The following is a 19,792-nucleotide window of genomic DNA, read 5'->3' on the forward strand; positions in this document are numbered from 1 at the left end:
ACCATTGAGTATAAACCTCTAGCAGGAGATCTATAACATCCTTGATTTAGATTCCTCCCATGGGATAGTTGTCAGGTTATATCTCTTCTACCATCAAATATTAAGCAAGATTTGTGAATGCCATTTTATAAATTAAAAAAAAAAAATTGTTTTTTTTTTTTTTTGTTTTTTGTTTTTAATTCTTCATTGATTTTATTTTTCAGTTATAAACATCTAAATTAAAGTAAATGAACATGTAAATGCAAAATTATATGTAAAGTTAAAACCGCTCAAGATGAATATGTATAGACAAAATTTTTTGTTTTGGTTTTTTATTGATTTATTATTTAGTTATAACATCATAATTAAAGTAGATGAATATGTAAAACCAATATATATCATATTTATTTGTTGTGTTAAGAGAACTACTCTAATGTCTTGTTTATATTCTACTCCCCCTTCCCTTCCCCCTCAATCCAAACAGGCTTAAAATTTTCAAATTTCAGATTAAGAAAGCAACCAAAAAGCAAAAGTTGTTTTTGGTGGTGAAGTTCCAGAGAACCATTAGGGAAGCATCTTCTTATACCTCATGCAAATTTTCAAACCCCCAAAAAGAAATTCAAATGCTAAAACATAGAGAATTTTATCTACTATACTTAAAATCAAAACAAGTAGCAATGTATGATTCTTAAACTTGCACTACATAATATGACAATATTAGCACCTCTAGAAGACTTGCAGCACAACTCATTCCACTATTTTTTGTAAATTTCCCTAATTTTTCATTTAAACAAAGAACGATTATAAACAATCTGGGAAAGCAATAAATTCGCCCCCCAAAAAAAAAAATCAGAGGTTCAACTACCTAAATGCTTAACATAACACCCTTTTGCCACATATACCTCAGATTATCATTAAATCCACAAAAACCATTTCAAAAAGCAAACTTGCTTTATTTTCCAAAAGAACGATTGTAGACAATATGGGAAAGCAACAAATTCACACACAAACTCAAAAGTGCAACTACCTAAGTGATTCTAACGAAAAATTGATGGTTTCAGTTTTCAAATTATGTCTTCACTGCATAAAAGGCAAAAGAAGCAAAGCAAAATAATCTTCAACATTTATCATCGTGTTCACTTTGCAACCAGAGATAAGCAGCCTTGACAATTTGATGGATACAACTTGCTTACTCCAAATATAAAGATCATTTTAAGGGTATAAACTAATGTACTCAAATAGTCAAATTCACATTATAATCAAGCATTTCGATACTAATAACAACAGAAAAACTATATCCTGTAACGGATTTACTTCTTGACGCAACAAAATCAACTGCAATAAAATAAATAATCTGAATTAGACACAATGCACAGATAGAGCTTGCCTCATTCCAATTGGAAAAAAAAAAATTCTCCAAATACAATTAGTGCACATTTGACTCTAACTTAAAAAGTCAACTTATTTTTGCTACTATTTATAGTCCACTACACTTTTTGATATTATTCATGGATCACTGTACTATTTTAGCTAATTTTTAATTTTTACCAAAAAGTTTTTAATTTCAAGAAAATAATCCGATCACAAGCAGAACAACTGCTGCCAAAAATGGTTTGTAAGTGATACAAAAATAAAATCAAATAAAGTACTTAACCATCTGAATTTCTTTCTGTTTAAAGCCACATTTCTCACAGAACGCTCCATTCTCCAATCTGCAGTCAAGAATCACCTTATAACATCCCATCAAACGAGCATGCTCTGTGAGGAACGCAATAATTTTCTTGCCTAATTTCAACCCTCGAGCATTGGAGTCAACCACAACATCTTCAATGTGCCCAACTTTGCCACAATTCCTCAAGAACTTTTTCTCGATGAAAAATGCTCCCAGTTGCAATAATTTTCCCAGAAGAAGATTCATCTTCTACCACAGAAATAATGTGGTCATCTCTTCCAAGGGCGCTGGGCTCCCAAAATCGATCTTCAAAATCTTTGTCAGATACAGAGTCACAAACAGTTAGTTGCCTCAGTAGCTCTATGAAACCTTTGTTTTTGTCTGAGATCTGTAATTTTCGGACCTGAAACTTCTGTTCTTCGCTAGACGAGTTACTGGCACGTATCTTTTTCCGAAAGTACTTCAGTTCTTTGCCTAACTTATTAGGAACAAAAGGAAAATAACGAGGACAAGGCAGATCAAAAAATAAAATAAAAAAAATTAAATTGAATGTCACACGAAACAAAAAATCAACAAGAAACAATAGATTAATACAATAGAATGTGGAATATAACGAGGGCAAGGCAAAAAAAAGAGAACCTGGAGTGGGAGTTCACCGTTGCTGTGAAGATGCTGAGAGCGTTTTCTCCCTTCTTTCTCTTAATTTTGGAGAGAAAAGTTTTGTGTGGGCCTGCGGGAAAGTGCCTGGCTCCACACAAAAGTTTCTTTCCCTTCCCAACCAAACAACAAATAAACCTATTTTATTTCTTATTTTTTCTCTAAAGTTTTTTATTTATCTTATTTCACCTCCAAACAAATACATTCTGAGTATCTATTTGGAGATAGTTTATTTAGTTAAAATAAAAAACTTTTTTTATTTAGCTAAAATAAAAAAACTTTTTTCTGTACAGTGAGACCTATTAATAGTATTAAAAAGTGTAATGAGACCCGTGAATTATAACAAAAATAAATTGAATAATAGCAAAAATAAGTTAAATAGTAAAAAATAAACTAAAGTTTACTTTTGGTATTGGCTTAAAAAGCTGGCTTTTTTTACTATTCAATTTATTTTTGCTTCATGAGTCTCATTGCACTTTTTGGTACCATTCATAAGTTTCACTGTACTATTTCAGCTACTTTTTAGCTTTATCTATAATATTTTCAGCAAAAAAAATTTCAATTTCAGCTAAATAAGTTGTTTCCAAATTGACTATAAATAGTAAAAAGAGTTAGTTTTTTAAGTCAATGTCAAACACTGAGGGGCTATTTGGATTTGTTATTTCCATAACTCATAACTCAAAAATGGTAGGACCCATGGCTGAGAAGTCCGTTTGAATTTTGTTTCCATCACTCAATTCTCTGATTTTTGAGTGATGAGTTATAGAAATTGAAAACATATTTTTGGTTTTTTCAGGTTCCAATTCCATAACTCTTTTTTTAATGGCATTTCCATAATTAAACTCACAACTTTCTCACTGTTCAGCCGCAATGTTTGACTTTTGGTTTTTTTTTTTTTTTTTTTTTTTTTTTTGAAACAAAGCCTAGCCGCAATACATGACTTTTCTTTTTTTCTTTTTTTGAAACAAAAAGTAACGGCAGAACTGAATGATGAGTGCCAAACGGGTGTGTTTGGGGAAACTGGGGTATTTTAAGTGACGAGTGACGAAAATTGAGTGAGGAGTGATGAGTGATGATAAAAAAAATCCAAACAGCTCCTGAGTGTGTGCATGCGTGTGGATTATGAACTTTTTGGCTTATGATCGTGTGTACTATGATAACTAAAAGAATAAAGTCTCTCCAAACTAGTTTGAAGAAAAACTCTACAAACTCCTCATATATCTCTATATTGAGTGTGAATTTTAGTTTGGAGAGAAACTTTGTTCTAATTGAAATATAGGTGTCAATAAATATGCCTTTTTTCTCTTATTGGCCGTGCCGGGTTGACATGTACTTATTCTCTGGTTCAAATGGTGAAAACCGTCTCCAATATAATGGTACACATGTTTATGCCCTCGTGTGTGTAATGTGACTAATGAGTAATGACCATCATCCTATTTACTAAACATTGATTCATAAATTGTATCCCAAGAAGGAAAAAAAGGCAATGTGGATATAAATGGCAGTACTCATCTTTGTACCATGTTGAACAGGCTGAATTCTTTCATTGAAATCTCAGCCTTTCATATAGAATTTGGTCTTAAAAGCAATAACTGAGACATAGGGCTTGGTATTATCTACTTGGAATTTAATCTCTCATTCTCATCTTATCAACAAAGCCTTGAGGTCCTTGGATTAGTCCTAGCTCTTAGTCACTCCCTAAAGAATATGAGAAATACTATATCCATAATATTTTCACGACATTCTCATAACAAATTATAAATGACAAGTTGTTATAGGTTGTTATTAGTAGGCAAAAAAGTAGTTTTAGTGGTAAGTTTAAATTATAACCAATAATAATTTATCACCTATGATTTGTTGTAAAAATATATTGGATTTAACCAAAAAAAAAGCTTGTTCAATGGGCTACTCTTCTTTTTCTTTTTCTTTTTCTTCTTTGTGTGTGTGTGTGTGTGTGTGTGTGTGTGTGTGTGTGTTCGTTCAATGGGTTATTGGGGAAGAATAAAACCAAAAACCATAAGTCGTAAACCAATGTTACGAGTAACAAGTTTTTTATGTCAAAGTGTCAAATTTGTCACACATCCTTTGTAGGTATAAAATTGTCATTCAATAAAATAAATAAATAATTGTAGGTATAAAAATGAAAGAAAAAATATAAGTCATATTTTTGGAAAAGAGTAATGACATTCACAGTCAAATCCCATTTTCCCCAACTATCAAATTATTAAAATAAAAAAAAAAAGTTGCAATCAAGACTTTTCATAATCACTTATGAACTCAAGATTTATCTAGTAAATAATTCGATGTGGAAATCAGCACACGCCCACTTAATACAAATTTAAACAATTCAATCCAATCAAATCCACCCAAATTATATCATACATAACCTTCCAGGTAGGGGTGGTAATGGGGCAGGGTGGGTCCGAAGGATGTGGTCTTTGCCCCCACCCCGTATGGTTTTGTTTTACCCCATCATCGCCTTGCCCCATATGATGGGGAAAATTTCTTGCCCCACCTCCGCCCCTTGGGGCCCCGCGAAACCCCTCCCCACCCCGTAAAACTCTACTTCTTATTAATTTACTCACAACTATTACAATTATTTTTAATAAAATCTGTTTCATTAGTAAAAATATATTTGAAATTACAAATAAATTTATCCCATCAAATCAAACTAATTTTTAGCAAAAATTGAATAATATTATTAAAATGTTTAACAAGACAATATCACAACAAAAATAAAAATCTCTTAATACAAAATCAATTATTCAATAGTATATAAATTTGTTTATAATAAAGATAAAAGAAAATGTTAAAATTGGTACCTTATTTCCAACTTTGCTAGAGAAAAAAAGAGAGGCTAAAAGCCTTATTGGGTAGAATAAAATAAGTTGCTGATATATTTGTTTAAATAATAAGGTTTTAGGATATGAAAAATTTACAATTTAACCTTTATTAATGCAGGACGGGGCGGGGATGGGGCGAGGCGGGGCAGGTTGGGTCTAAAAAGTCTAAACTCATCCATGTCCTGCCCGTGTTGCGGGGCTAAAATCTCACCCCATCCCCGCCCCACCACCTTTGCGGGGCTAGAAAAACCCTCGTGGGGCGAAGCAGGAAGAGGCACGTCAAGCGGGCAGGGCAAAATAGCCATCCCTACTTCCAGGTGGATAGGTAATAGGTATTTATCCTGGTGCAAATATCTTGTATTTTCATTTGTTTTCTTTTTGAAAAGTCTCATATTTAAACTATGAAAACGTAATTGTCCATTTTGATGCTAGTTGGATTTGATGGTAAAATGTATCTCTTTTATTCCTCCCTAAGCTTTGGGAGTTCCTATTGGAGATGGTCCGTGTTCCCCTCTTTGTGGAATAAGACTTGTTATTTTGTTTTGAAAAATGTATCTATCCTTTTTTTTGAGAATTTTTTGAGGGCAGTGTCATGGTCAATCTTTCATGTATAATTGACTATCATTCATTGTTGGATGCTGTGGTCTCTTCACCAGTGGATCCAGTCTGGACCCTTGTTAAATCACATTTTAATGACAAATGAGGAAAGCCTTGTAAATATAAACTATTGATAATTTGCTGCCATCCAGGGAGAGAATATTTGTTATTTTTCACTAGCAAACACTCACAATCTTCTGTATCAAACAAATCGTTTTCATAAAAAAAAGTGAAAACAACCCATCACAATTCAAGAAAATACTGCTTCAGTCAAAAAAAGAAAATACTGCTAAGATTTAGTATCTACAACTATAAATCATTGCTTAGTTTACAAAGAGACACAATTTTTTTTTTTAATATTTCCTAAAATGATAAGTCAATGTCTTAAGGCAACTATGAATATGAACATTTTTAAGTAGCCAGCCTCCTTGCATTATACGCTGGCCGTGCACTATGTTGTGATGTCTGTCTTTGGGCTTAACTCACATACCCAAAACAAGGCCATTTGTCTATTCAAATAGCGTTGCAACTTAAAATAGAGGTTAAAATCTCCGTTTGGTTGAATAAAGCATAGTAAGATACTATTAACTTTAAAATTTGATGAGTCAACAAAATGTTTTGACATTGTTTGACCCTCCTGTTCTTATGCATAATGTTGCTAGTCCTTGTACCTTTACAATTACAAGACCTCAACTCAGACAAAACAAAGAGAACCTTGAACCTATATTTCGATTGTTCTGATCCTGTAGAGCAACTTGGACTATACTAAACAGAACCTTTTAACAACTAATCTTTTTCATTTTTTTTAAGATTCGATAAAATTTCAAGTTTATGAGGTTCATTTTATGATGATTGTTCTTTACCATTTAGTCAACAACAAAATAAATTTCTTTTTTATTTAAGCCAGATTAAAAATTAAGTCCGACAAAAGAGTTTACCAATTAAACTAACCGCAATCCAGCTTAGACTAACTAAACTAAAATATAGGCGGAAGAGGCAAAGTATAGTGACTAACAAACCAACAATGGACGCCAACTCAAACAATGTAGTCCTTATTCTTTTCTTCACCTCTATATTCTATCCTTCCCTTCCTCTTCACCACTTCCATTTCAAGCTCATGCCACATTTCCACACCATCACACTCCTCCATCAATGGCTGACTCCTCCTTTGAAATGGAATTCTACTCTCCCTCAAGCCACCGAAACCACCTCCATCTCACACCCACCAGCTCGCACTGTGGCACTTCTTCCAGCTCTCATCACAGGTCCCATACTCCCACCCCAAGAAGAATCCGAAACAGACCTCCGGCCACACCTTTTGCCTCAGACAATGACATGTCATGGCAAGGTGAACTATCATGGCACTTTGAGCCTACTAGCTGGCATGCTAGTAGCAACTTAAGTGCAGCTTTAAATCCATGGACTCCAGAGAGTCGTATATTTCGTCGTTCAGCCAATGACTATTACCATTCTCGATCAAAAGGCTTTCGAGATTTTAGGAGTCCATATCATGATTATTCAGGCTATGGGGCTGTTTCTGCAGGGAGGCTTGATCTCCAAAGTTATGTTGCTAGAGATGGCGAGAGTCCATTTTTGGGAAACAGTTTCGTTTCTGGTGAATGTAGGCCTCGTGGGGTTTCAACATTGGACATTAGAGGTGGAACTGGTAGTGGTCCTTTGGCTACGAAAGATGAGCTTAATATGATTAAATATGAGTCTCAAGAACATGAATTTCTTCATGGCTCGTCTCATAAAGGTAATTATCATTATCATGGTCATGACCTATCACATATTGGACAGGACCTTGGTGAGCATTCTCGTTATGATCACCATGGTCATGAAATATCACATATTGGACGCCATGGTGAGCAATATAGTTATGATCACAATGGTCATGGGCTATCACATGGGGGTCAGCAAACTCCAAGTCATCATTATGGGGGGGATGATCAGTACAATGTCATTGTGGGGCCAGCAAAGTCAATTGGGCTGCTTGGCTTGTTCAAGTATTCAACAAAGTGGGATATATTTCTTGTGATCTTGGGTTGTTTGGGAGCTCTGATTAATGGAGGATCCCTTCCTTGGTATTCTTATCTTTTTGGAGAGTTTGTGAATAAGATTGCCATAGAATCGTCAAATGGAGAAGGCCAGATGATGAAGGATGTCGAGAAGGTACACAACTTCTTGTATAAATAACCTTTTTCCCCCTAGTGCCATTATTTTTAGAGTTAGAAATAACAGGTACCATTTGCCCCTCCAACCTCAGATTTCAGAAGGGCGCGCGGTCTATGGGTATTGAAACATGGAAGATAAAGGTTTGAAAATGGAGGATTAGCCTTATTATGCAACTCAATGTTCCACCTGATAAATTTTTAATTGTTCCAAAAGCTTAAAACCCAAGACCACTTGCTCTAATACCATAATAAATTTTCAATTGTTCTAAAAGTTTAAACTGTTAGGAAAATATAAATTTAATCACTTAACTATTATTCTAACAAAATTGAAAGATAAATTAATAGGATACATTCTAAAATTCTTAAATATTTTGTTGTAATGAACCAAAAGAATGAGTCAGAATATATTTTGACCAACTGTGGAAATTAATCATCTTTTCTTTAAAATTTTCAATTCTTAGGTATGTCTACTTATGACTGGATTATCAGCAATTGTGGTCGTTGGAGCATACCTGGGTAAGAGGGAGATTACAGAATAAAGACCTACAATACTTTCATTTTCCTTTGTAACTTTTTAGAGCCTTTTTTTTAAGACTTGAATATCTTCGAAAGTAATACAACAGTGTACTGTTTTCTATATCTCAAAATTTGCAGAGATCACTTGCTGGAGATTGGTTGGAGAGAGATCTGCTCAACGAATAAGAACAGAATATCTAAGAGCAGTTCTGCGACAGGATATTGGCTTTTTTGACACAGAAATCAGCACTAGTGATATCAGGCATGGAATTTCAAGTGATGTTGCTCAAATACAAGAAGTGATGGGAGAGAAGGTTAAACCTCAATGTTTCAAAAAAATATTTCACATTCCTTTTCATTATAATTTGTTATTTTCTTCATAATTATAAGATAATCTCATATGAAGTATTTGTTTGGAGATTTAAGCCAGCAGTATGTCAATGTTTATAGAACAGCTAAGTTGAGTAACGTATTATAAAGACAAATAGCATTAACAAATTTGCACCTTTTATTTATTTATTGTGTTTTTAACTGTAGATGGCACACTTCATCCGCCATATATTTACCTTCATTTGTGGATATACTGTTGGATTTTTGAGGTCATGGAAAGTATCTTGAGTAGTCTTCTCAGTCATCCTCAATGCCAGCTCAATGGGTGAGCCAAATAGTCAACCGCCTAAGGCCTCCAATGAAAAAAGGCCCTTAAATTTTTACCAATAGAGACATTTTTGTACCAATAGAAGTACCAATTAAGCCATAAATATTCACCAATAAATAAAAAAGTAGTTGTTTTTTATCAAAGAAAAACTAATTAAAGAAAAATAATTTCATTGGATGGGTTAATCATTTAATCTCTCACACATAAATGTTAAAAGAACTCATTAATTTCATACTCAAATTCTATTTAGAAATATCAAATATAAAACTTTATAAAACTTTTCAATCATAATTTTTTAGTATTTGGTTACTTCATTCAATAAATAGTGTTTATTTTAGTTGTATAGTCATTGAGTAATGCGATGGGTTCGTTTTAATTTGTAATTTTTTTCTAAAAAAATAAACTTTAAATGAAAAAAAAAAGTTAAATAAATATTTTATTAATATTCAAAGTATAAGAATAGATCCCACTTAAAATTGTCGCCTTAGGCCCTACAATACCTTGAGCTGGCCCAGGTCATCCCATTGATGATGTTCTGTGGTATTGCTTACAAAGCTATTTATGTAGGTCTAGCTGCAAAAGAAGAGGTAAGTAGAAAAGAGAATAACATGGACTAAACAACTTCTTTTCGTGTCATGTTTTAGCATTTTGCTCATTCTTTTTTGGTGATTTTGTTTCAGGTTTCCTATAGGAAAGCTGGTAGTGTGGTAGAGCAAGCCATCAGTTCAATCAGAACTGTATTTTCATTTGTTGCCGAGGATAAACTGACTGCAAGATATGCTGAATTTTTAACAAAATCAATGCCTCTTGGGGCAAAGCTTGGCTTTGCTAAGGGTGCAGGAATTGGGGTAATCTATTTGGTTACTTATTCAACATGGGCATTGGCTTTCTTGTATGGAGGTATCTTGGTTGCTAGGGGAGAGATCTCTGGAGGTGCTGCCATTGCTTGTTTCTTTGGTGTCAATGTTGGGGAAGGTAATAAGCTTGATATCCATTTTCTTAAGAAATTACTAAGAATCATGCAAACTAATTCCATTAAATGAAAATTAGTTTCTCAATTACATGTACATTTTATAACATAATCCTGCACATTGCATCTATAATATCTAAAAGCTAAAGCGTAATATTTATTGTTGCTATTCTCCTTTAAGCAACATCAGCATAACATTTCTGTCCAACATGGTCCAATTTGGTCCAGTTCAATCCATTTCAGTCCATTTAGGTCTACTTCGGTCCAGATCGGTCCATTTAGGTCACTTCAGTTCGTTTAGTCCGCTTTAGTTCATTCGGTCCAGCTCGGTCCATTTCGATCCATTTAGGTCTATTTCGGATCATTTCAGTCTAATTCGGTCCACTCAGTCCATACAATCCAATTTCGTCTATTCCGTCCATTTTTTTCCACTTTGGCCTATTTGGTCCACTTCGGACCACTTTGGTCCATTAGGTATTCTTCAGTCCATTTCGGTCCATTTCAGTCTATTTAGGTATACTTCAGTCCACTTTAGTCTATTTGGTCCATTTCAATCCATTTAGGTCACTTCATTTCATTCGGTCCATTTTGATCCATTTAGGTCTAATTCGGACCATTTGTTCTAATTCAGTCCATTTCGGTCCACTTTGACCTGTTTGGTCCACTTCGGTCTATTCTGATCAACTTCAATCAACTTCAGTCCATTTAGGTCTACTTCGCTCTACTTAGGTCCATTTCAGTCTAATTCAGTCCATACGGTTCACTTTGGTCTAACTTAGTCCATTTGGTCCATTTTCGATTCTTTTTGATCTATTTCAGTCTATTTAGATCCATTTTAGTCTACTCCATTCAGTCCATTTCAGTGATATTTTGGAAGTAGAGGTTTTTGTAGAAAGAGGAGTTGCTTCATTGTGTCACATTCTCAGTGTAATTTTGGTAGGTTCTTGATAAAATTAATTTTTTATTATGTTATTAAAACCTTGTATATATTTTTTTTCCGTGATAAATTTACTTATATATGTTTTCTCTTTAGGTCATTCAATACATATAAAATATAAATCATTTGTAAAGAGTACTAGAAACAAATCCCAACCAAGCATTACATTATTTATAAAATATGTCGCTTCATATAATAAATTAAATGTATAGTGCATTATGTTTTCTTGAAAAAAAAAAAAACTTACAAAATTTTAAACACCTTTAAATAACAAATATAAATAACTTAATTTAGAAAATCTAATATACTGTATCAACTATATTTTGTTAGAAAATAATCACATCATTTTAAAAAGGGTTTGGAACTAACACTAATAGATCTTAACTACTATTTTCATTTTTCACTTAACAAAAAAACAAATTGTCAAATTTTTCCGAGCATTGCGTTGACATTAAAATGATTCTGAAATTTTCTTGAAAAGGCACCAAATCTTCTGCAATGTTCTCAGTACTTGACATGAAAGATGCATGTCTACATTTTCACAGGGGCTTGGCATTGTCGCTATCGATCATACTATGCTCAATTTGCACAAGGAACTGTGGCGGCAAGCCGGGTGTTTGAAATTATAGACAGAGTTCCAGAGATAGATCCCTACAGCCCTGAAGGGAGGGCAATCAAAAGTGTTCGTGGAAGGATTGAGTTCAAAGGCATTACTTTCGCATATCCATCTCGTCCCAATGCTCAAATTCTCAATTCTCTTCATCTGGTGATTCCGTCTCATAAGACTCTTGCATTAGTTGGTGCAAGTGGAGGTGGAAAGTCCACTATTTTTGCTCTTATAGAAAGGTTCTATGACCCTATCATAGGTAAGCTGATGATCATATTATGCAAAAGTGTTGGTATTACTACATTTCATTCCTGATGTGGTTAGGTATCAAATATTTTGGCAGGAACAATCACCTTAGATGGTCATGATTTAAGGACACTGCAAGTCAAGTGGCTAAGAGACCAGATAGGTATGCTTGGTCAGGAGCCAACTCTTTTTGCCACAAGAATAATAGAAAATGTGATGATGGGGAAGGAGAATGCTACCAAGAGAGAGGCAATTGCGGCTTGCGTTGCAGCCAATGCTCACAGATTCATCACTGACCTCCCACTAGGCTATGATACTCAGGTGCAATCAGACATGATTAACAACATATGCATAGACCATTATACATATATAAATACTTACAAAACGCATTCATCGTCTAACTTGGTTTATATACTTTACTTGGACAGGTTGGGGACCGGGGAACCCATCTCTCAGGAGGTCAGAAACAACGAATTGCACTCGCTCGTGCCATGATCAAAGACCCTAGCATCCTTCTCTTGGATGAGCCTACCAGTGCACTAGACCCTGAGTCTGAGACTATAGACCAACAGGCCATTGACAAGATTTGCTCTGGCAGAACCACAGTTGTCATTGCTCACAAGCTAGCAACAGTAAGAAACGCTCATACCATTGTGGTTCTTGACCGTGGTTCTGCTGTAGAAATTGGCAACCATAGTCAGCTTATGGAAAAAGCCGGGGCCTAGCCTTGTCAAGCTTGCTTCTGATGCAGTTTCAAACCACACTTCAAAAAATAATACTGGAAAAGTTTGAGTTGTCTATGAATGAGAAATCAACTTATGATGTATTGGGATTGAAGTACTTCAATGATGTTTCAAGGTCGAATTACCTGAAGTATATGCTAGATGAAGAACTAGAAGAGAAGGAAGAAAAACAAGAAACAAATCCAGAAAATTATAAACTTTCAGAAGTTTGGAAGTTACAAAGACCGGACATCTTCATGTTAGTATTAGGATTTCTCTTGGGATTGCTTGCAGGTGCAGTTCTATCTATTTTTCCTCTAATTCTTGGCCAAGCCCTTCAGTTTTATGTTGATGAACCCCCATCAAAGATGAAACAAAAAGTTGGTGACCTTTGTTTAGTACTTGTTGGGCTTGGCTTTGGGTGTATAATCTTCATTACAGGACAGCAAGGTTTGTGTGGTTGGGTTGGAACAAATCTCACAATAAGAGTGAGAGACCTCTTATTCCAATCTATATTAAATCAAGAACCTGGTTGGTTTGATTTTGAAGAAAACTCCACTGGGGTACTTGTCCCAAGGCTCTCAATTGGTTGTGCTAGTTTTCGTTCAGTCCTTGGCGATCGTCTATCAGTCTTATTAATGGGATTGAGTTCAGCTGCATTGGACTTGGTGTGTCATTTTTCCTTCAATGGAAACTAACCCTTGTAGCTGAAGCTCTCACTCCTTTTAGCCTTGGTGCAAGCTACTTGAGTTTGATCATAAATATTGAACCAAGACTTGATAAAAAATCATATGCCAAAGCTAGCAATATTGCATCTGGTGCAGTTTCAAACGTTAGAACAGTCACAACATTTTCAGCTCAAGAACAGTTAATTAAGTCATTTGACCAAGCCTTATCAGAGCCTAAGAAAAATCAGTGAAAAGGTCACATATTCAAGGCCTAACACTTGGCTTCTCTCAAGGTGCCATGTATGGAGCATATACCTTAATCCTTTGGTATGGTGCACGCCTTGTCCAAGAAGACACAACAAACTTTGGGGTGGTATATAAGATATTTCTCATTCTTGTTTTGAGCTCATTTTCTTTTGGACAATTAGCTGGTCTAGCCCCAGACACTTCCATGGCTGCAACAGCAATTCCAGCAATACTCAACATCATTAATCGTAGGCCATTGATTGGTAATGATCAACATAAAGGCAGAAAGATTGAAAGGTCAAAGCCAGTGGATATTGAGTTCAAAAGGGTGACATTTGCATACCCTTCTCGGCCTGAGGTGGTTGTGTTAAGTGATTTCAACTTAAAGGTCAAAGGTAGAAGCATGGTGGCCTTACTGGGGGGAAGTGGATCAGGAAAATCAACAGTAGTATGGTTGATACAAAGATTTTATCATCCAATTCAAGGGAAGGTAATGATGGGAGGTATTGATTTGAGGGAATTTGATGTTAAGTGGTTGAGAAGGCAAACAGCTTTGGTGGGTCAAGAGCCTGCATTGTTTGCAGGGACCATAGCAGAAAATATTGCATTTGGGGATCCAAATGCGTCATGGGCTGAGATCGAAGAGGCTGCTAATTAGGAAGCTTACATTCACAAGTTCATCAGTGGCCTACCTGAGGCTATGAAACTCAGGTATGGCATAATACTGGGATTATCATAAGATCTAAAATAATACATTCTCTTAAAGGTTTGATCAAGGGTGAGATGAAATTTTAATTAGATGGCTTATAAGGGACCTTTTATGATACACCATAGCAAGTGACCAATCTCTAATTACCTTACCATTTCTTTTAATTTTTTACTACTATACATGTGACCTACCCTTGGTTAGTCTCTTGAGAATTCATAACCGATCCCAAAATTTTAGGACTAAAGCTTGATTATTGTTGTTTTTTTTATAGGTTGGTGCAAGTGGGGTCCAGTTATCGGGTGGGCAGAAACAAAGGATTGCAATAGCAAGGGCCATACTGAAGAGATCAAGGGTGCTACTACTAGATGAAGCTAGCAGTATACTGGACTTGGAGTCAGAGAAACATGTCCAAGATGCATTAAGGAAAATTACTAAGCGAGCCACCACAATCATTGTGGCCCACCGCCTCAACACGATCAAAGAGGCTGAAATGATTGCTGTTGTGAGAGATGGTGCAGTTGTGGAGTATGGGGACCATGAGACACTCATGGCTTCCCATGTTAATGGTGTGTATGCTAACTTGGTTCGTGCAGAAACTGAAGCCAATGCATTTTCCTGAGCAATGTATTTTATTCATATCTTCATGTTATAAAGTTTGCTTCCCATGAATAGAGTAACTTTAGCTTCATTTTGTTATTAAACATTTTTTTTTTTTGGTGGTAATTTTAATGATTGTGATTTGTGATTGATAGCTGATATTTAATGTGCGACCATCAAGTGGAGAGTTTGAACTGACTATTATATCTACTTACATCAAGTAACATCAGATGATTCAGGTCCTACATTTTTATTAGATTTGTAATTGGGCCAACGGATTTGGATTGGTTGAAACTTACACTTGGGGTAGGTGTCCTAATGAGTTCCTTTTATTTTCCTATCTTTTCTTGTGTCAGAAGGGGACAAAAGAAAAGAGACTTGGCTTCCTTATTACTTTTTCCATGAATCTAAGCTGAGCCTTGATAAGTATTAGGTAATAGTTCCCTTTCAGTAGCCTTAGTTGAGAGAATGCTCGGTATAGGACTATATTAATTTTAAGTTTGTTTTTTTCCATTTAGGAAGTCAATTGTATGTTATTTTAAGTCTTATATTATAGTTAATAAAGTTAATTAGTATCAAGTTTTGCTTTTTTTCCTGAGTTAACATATTGGTGTGAGAGCTCATTGTTCTACAATCTACATCAATATGTTTATCCAAAAAAAAGGTCACATTTTTATCCCATTTCTTATGTGTCATATGTGCAAGTTCTCTAGTCAAATTAAAATGATTAAGTTTATCAAAAAATTTAAAATGATTAAATACTGCATTAATGACTGAAGTAGACATTGGAATCCCTTTACCTTTCTCAATGGCTCCCTTTCCTCTAACGTAAAAGGAAATGAAACCTGGAAAAGACCACCCTCAACCAACTGACTAGAATGCCCATTGACGGTACCAATAAAGATCCAACATGACGCTCCATTAAAGGGGGGGCAGATTTGTCATTTTAAATCAAAGGACCACATAATTCAAACATGTAAATATTGTCTCTTGGCTTTTTTTGGATACATTGTCTCTTGGCTTGAAAGCCAAGAGAAAGTTTATAATTACGTGCCTGACATGCAAAGCTATAGAGGCTCTTGTTTAAGCCTTAGACCAATACAATAAGACTCACTTTGTGTCTTCAAGCTACAGTTGTTTCGCTTCTTTATGCAAAACTTTGTTCTTTCACTCAGAGAAGGACCTCTTTATTTTTTTTTCTCTTGGCTCTTTATGCTGTGTCTCTCTCTCTCTCTCTCTCAGGTACTTATACATCTTTCTTGCTCATGTCAATATTTTTATTCATTCCAAAGCACATCATTGTGATACATACAGCTTAATAACTTATACCATTTACTCATTTTAGGAAAGAAAAAAAAATCCAGTACTTACTTTCTGGGTTTAATTCTTGTTTGTCAATGAATATAGCCTTATGATGTTTCAAGCATTATAGTTCTCTTTTTTTTTCCTCAGTTTATTTTGTGACAGATTGTCTAGCCTGATAGGGTGCAAAACATTTAAAACTTTCGTACTTGATTTATTTGAATGATTAGTCCAATTCAGTACCTTCATTTTGTTAGGCAATTTTATTGCTATTACCACACACTTGATTGAAACCTTATTAATAATAGGAAGCTATAGACAGAAAGTGTCAATCTAATTTTCCTAGAAAAATCTTACACAAACTGAAAAACGTGGCAGTCTTTGACATGAAGGAATGCATAGGATTAATATTTGTAATGTATGAGGTAAATTTCATGGAATAAACATCTAACTCTGATTAGTTAATGCCATGAACTTCAATGCATCATTCAGGTAGACATTACAAATTTGGATATTCAGAAGACAAGGGAAAAGAATGGCATCGCTTACTCCTGGAGTACTACTAAAGCTTCTTCAGAGTATAAATTCCAATGTAAAAGTACGCGGAGAATATCGATCTGTTCTACTGCAAGTGATTAGCATTGTGCCTGCCTTAACTGGGTCTGACTTGTGGCCTAATCAAGGCTTCTTCATAAAAGTCTCTGACTCGTCTCATTCAACATATGTCTCACTATCAAGAGAAGACAACGAGTTCATCTTGAACAACAAGTTGCAACTTGGGCAGTTTTTCTATGTTGATAGGGTGGAAGCAGGAAGACCAGTTCCTATTCTTGTTGGAGTGAGACCGGTCCCAGGACGCCACCCTTTTGTGGGGAATCCAAAGGATTTGATGCAAATGTTAGAGCCATCAGAGGGTCCAGTCCAGTCTGATAACGAAGGAACATATGGCACAAAATTGAATGAGTTATTGGAAGTGAAGGAGGAAAGCTCAAGGCAGAAAATTGTTATCAAAGAGGAAAAGGCAGCTGTTGCATCCAGGTACATGCAGGGTGTTTTGACACCAAATAATGCTAAGGCAAGTGGGGCAGAATCAAATGAAGGTGGGAAGAGCAATGAGAATGAGAATGTTGGAGCAAGTAAGAAGATTGGATTAGTGAAAGGAAAGCAGCAAGAGCTGAAAGGTCAGGTATGATTCTTGCTTGTTTGACATATATTCCAATCTTAAAGGAAAAAATACACAGTTCCAGGACTTTTTTTATCCTGCTTTCTTTGTCTAGGCAATATTTGTTGGAAATTATATCAGTATGTTAACAATTGAAAAGCCATTGGGAAAATTTTAGAATATAATAATAATAATAATAATATATGTGCACCATTAATTAGGATGGCATGTTTTTATGCAGTACAACCCTGAAATCCTAATGTAATTAGATTCTGCAAAGCTCCTGATACAATAAAAATATAAGGTACATACAGTGAAATAAGTGAATTAACAAGAACTATTTATAGGAATTAGTAAAGAAACAGTTTCTATACATCAAATGAAAATGGTGGTGTGCATCATTCAGAATTATTTAGGATTTATTGTCCCCTATAAGGAAAGGAAAAAAAAAAAAAAAAAAAAACCAATTTCAGACAATGATTCATGTCAATGGGACAATCAAATAAATGATACATGGTTCATATGATGGGCTCAATGAAGAAATGTTAGTCAAATGAAGCTTGAATGTGTGTAAAAAACCTATTTAGTGACAATCATTTGTACTATCATTACAGACACGCTCAATGACTCCTTCCCGAAATCGATCTGATGCACTTTCATCAAAGCCAGACGTAGCTGTATCTGACAACAAGGAGACTGCAGTGCCTTCGAAGAGCACTCCTGCAAAACGTACCTCAAGTAAACAGGAAAACATGAACTTTAATTTTTTATCAAACAATAAAGAAAAAAACCAATCAGCTGAGGCAATTTTATGGGCTTCTCTACCTGCTAAACTTTCGAAGCCAGGGAAGGTAACTTTCCTTGTTTCCTCCACTACCATTAATTATTTTTTATTCTTATACAACTTCTATATTTCATAAATTAGTTATATGGTTACTGTTTCATCTGCCACATTGACAATTCAATGGATATCTTTTGCTGCTTCTTTTGTGGTAGCATATATGGCAGTACTTAATTTGAAGAAATACATTCATCCCATTGCATTTCACTAAAATTATGGCCAAATATGCCTTGCATTGCCTTCTATCCGATATCAGTTTTTGTTGACTGAGTAGATGGTCTATTAATCAATTTAGAATTGACATAGGAAAAATACCTTAAAACAGCAAAATATCACAATTTCTTTACAATCACTAAGTAATTCTTCTTTCTTTTCCTTTATCAAAATTTTATAAGGGAATGCTTAGAAGGAGAAATTTAGCTTCTTTGGTTGCAGCAGAAGCTCAAAAGGAGGCATCCACAGCTGCAACTCTTGTCAAGTGCCTCAAGTAAGTTCATTTCATGACAAAATCATTCATTTCAAAAAATATCACCATAAAGGAACCAGTTTATAATTATATCCAAGTCTTACTTGTGCATTTTTCTCTCAGTATGTTTGCTGATCTCTGCGCATATTCCTCACCAGAGAACCCCCACCTATATCTCACCAAGTTCTTCACACTATACCAGCTCATTGAACAACCAAATGTAGCAGATCCATTAAAGAATAAATCACTTCAGTTATTGACTCACCAATCTGCTCCAAACACAGACAAAACTAGCAAAAAGGCTGGTCTTATTCATGGTAAAAGTATGTTAAAGTCTCCAAAGCTCCCTATTGAGTTAAGTGGGACTGAGAAATCAGAATGGGCTAAAGGGGATGGTGCAAAAGAGATCAAAGAACTTAGAGAGGTTCTCTTAAATGAAACAAGATCTTGGTTTTTGAAATTTTTGGAGGGAGCATTGGATATTGGGTTTCGTGTAGTTACCCAAGAGAAGAAAGGTAAGGACAGTGCAGGACGGCGAATGGAGCCAGACAACCATATTGCTGTCACATTGTCACAGCTTAAGCATGCAAATGAGTGGTTGGATAAACTGACAAGCAAATTGAGCTCAGAAAATGATGGATTAGCAGAGACAGTTGAGCGGTTGAAGCAGAAAGTTTATTCTTGTTTGCTTGCTCATGTAGAGTCTGCTGCATCAGCTCTGGAGAATCGTAGTTGATTGATCAACAAAGGATGGTTTTAAAAGCTTTGTTTGTCTTATGATGTTTGAAAATAACTTATGGTTAAGGTGATGTGGATTGCTAACTACAGATGACAGGAGCCAAACAATGTTCTTGAAGTGTTGGCCAAACAGGTTTGTATTGCAAATTATTTATTAGTTTAGTTGTGTATGAAAATAATTAAGGCCACCAAAGGTCCATATTAATGTAAATGGTGTGTGTGTGTGTGTTTTATTTCCTTAATGGATCCTCTACCTAATTTAAAGAATAAATAGAATGATATGTCAAGAATATGTAGGACAAATGATTATTTATGAAGATGAAACATTGTGATACTACAATCTTTTTTAGACCCTTAGCAAATGCATCTTTTGAAGTAGAAGTTTCAAGACAAACTTGCAGGCAACTTACCTCTTTTATCTCAAGGCCTGCTCAATGTATTTAACCTGTACTTGCAAGAAAGAGGGTCCAAGCTGGAGAGCTAGA

The 19,792-nt window shown here is 35.0% G+C and overlaps 1 protein-coding gene and 2 pseudogenes across 1 annotated transcript; 2 read left to right on the plus strand and 1 right to left on the minus strand.

Moving 5' to 3' along the window:
- Nucleotides 1–1,576: 1,576 nt before the first annotated feature.
- On the minus strand, nucleotides 1,577–6,898 carry LOC126727681 (glucosamine 6-phosphate N-acetyltransferase-like; annotated as a pseudogene).
- A 2-nt stretch (nucleotides 6,899–6,900) lies between these two features.
- Nucleotides 6,901–14,820, plus strand: LOC126727682 (ABC transporter B family member 19-like; annotated as a pseudogene).
- A 1,046-nt stretch (nucleotides 14,821–15,866) lies between these two features.
- Nucleotides 15,867–19,641, plus strand: LOC126724834 (uncharacterized). Its single transcript, XM_050429232.1, has 5 exons — nucleotides 15,867–16,040; nucleotides 16,593–17,286; nucleotides 17,877–18,113; nucleotides 18,499–18,590; nucleotides 18,693–19,641. The coding sequence occupies exons 2-5, from the start codon at nucleotides 16,636–16,638 to the stop codon at nucleotides 19,303–19,305; spliced, it is 1,593 nt and encodes a 530-aa protein (XP_050285189.1). The 5' UTR covers nucleotides 15,867–16,040; nucleotides 16,593–16,635; the 3' UTR covers nucleotides 19,306–19,641.
- The last annotated feature ends 151 nt before the right edge of the window (nucleotides 19,642–19,792 follow it).

This window comes from Quercus robur, chromosome 5 (assembly GCF_932294415.1).
Source record: "Quercus robur chromosome 5, dhQueRobu3.1, whole genome shotgun sequence".
Lineage (NCBI taxonomy): Eukaryota > Viridiplantae > Streptophyta > Magnoliopsida > Fagales > Fagaceae > Quercus > Quercus robur.

Coding starts and splice junctions, on each gene's coding strand:
- LOC126724834 (XM_050429232.1), top strand. CDS start 16,636: ATGGCATCGCTTACTCCTGGAGTACTACTAAAGCTTCTTCAGAGTATA. Junction 17,287..17,876: donor AGCAAGAGCTGAAAGGTCAG/GTATGATTCTTG, acceptor CTATCATTACAG/ACACGCTCAATGACTCCTTC. Junction 18,114..18,498: donor AACTTTCGAAGCCAGGGAAG/GTAACTTTCCTT, acceptor AAATTTTATAAG/GGAATGCTTAGAAGGAGAAA.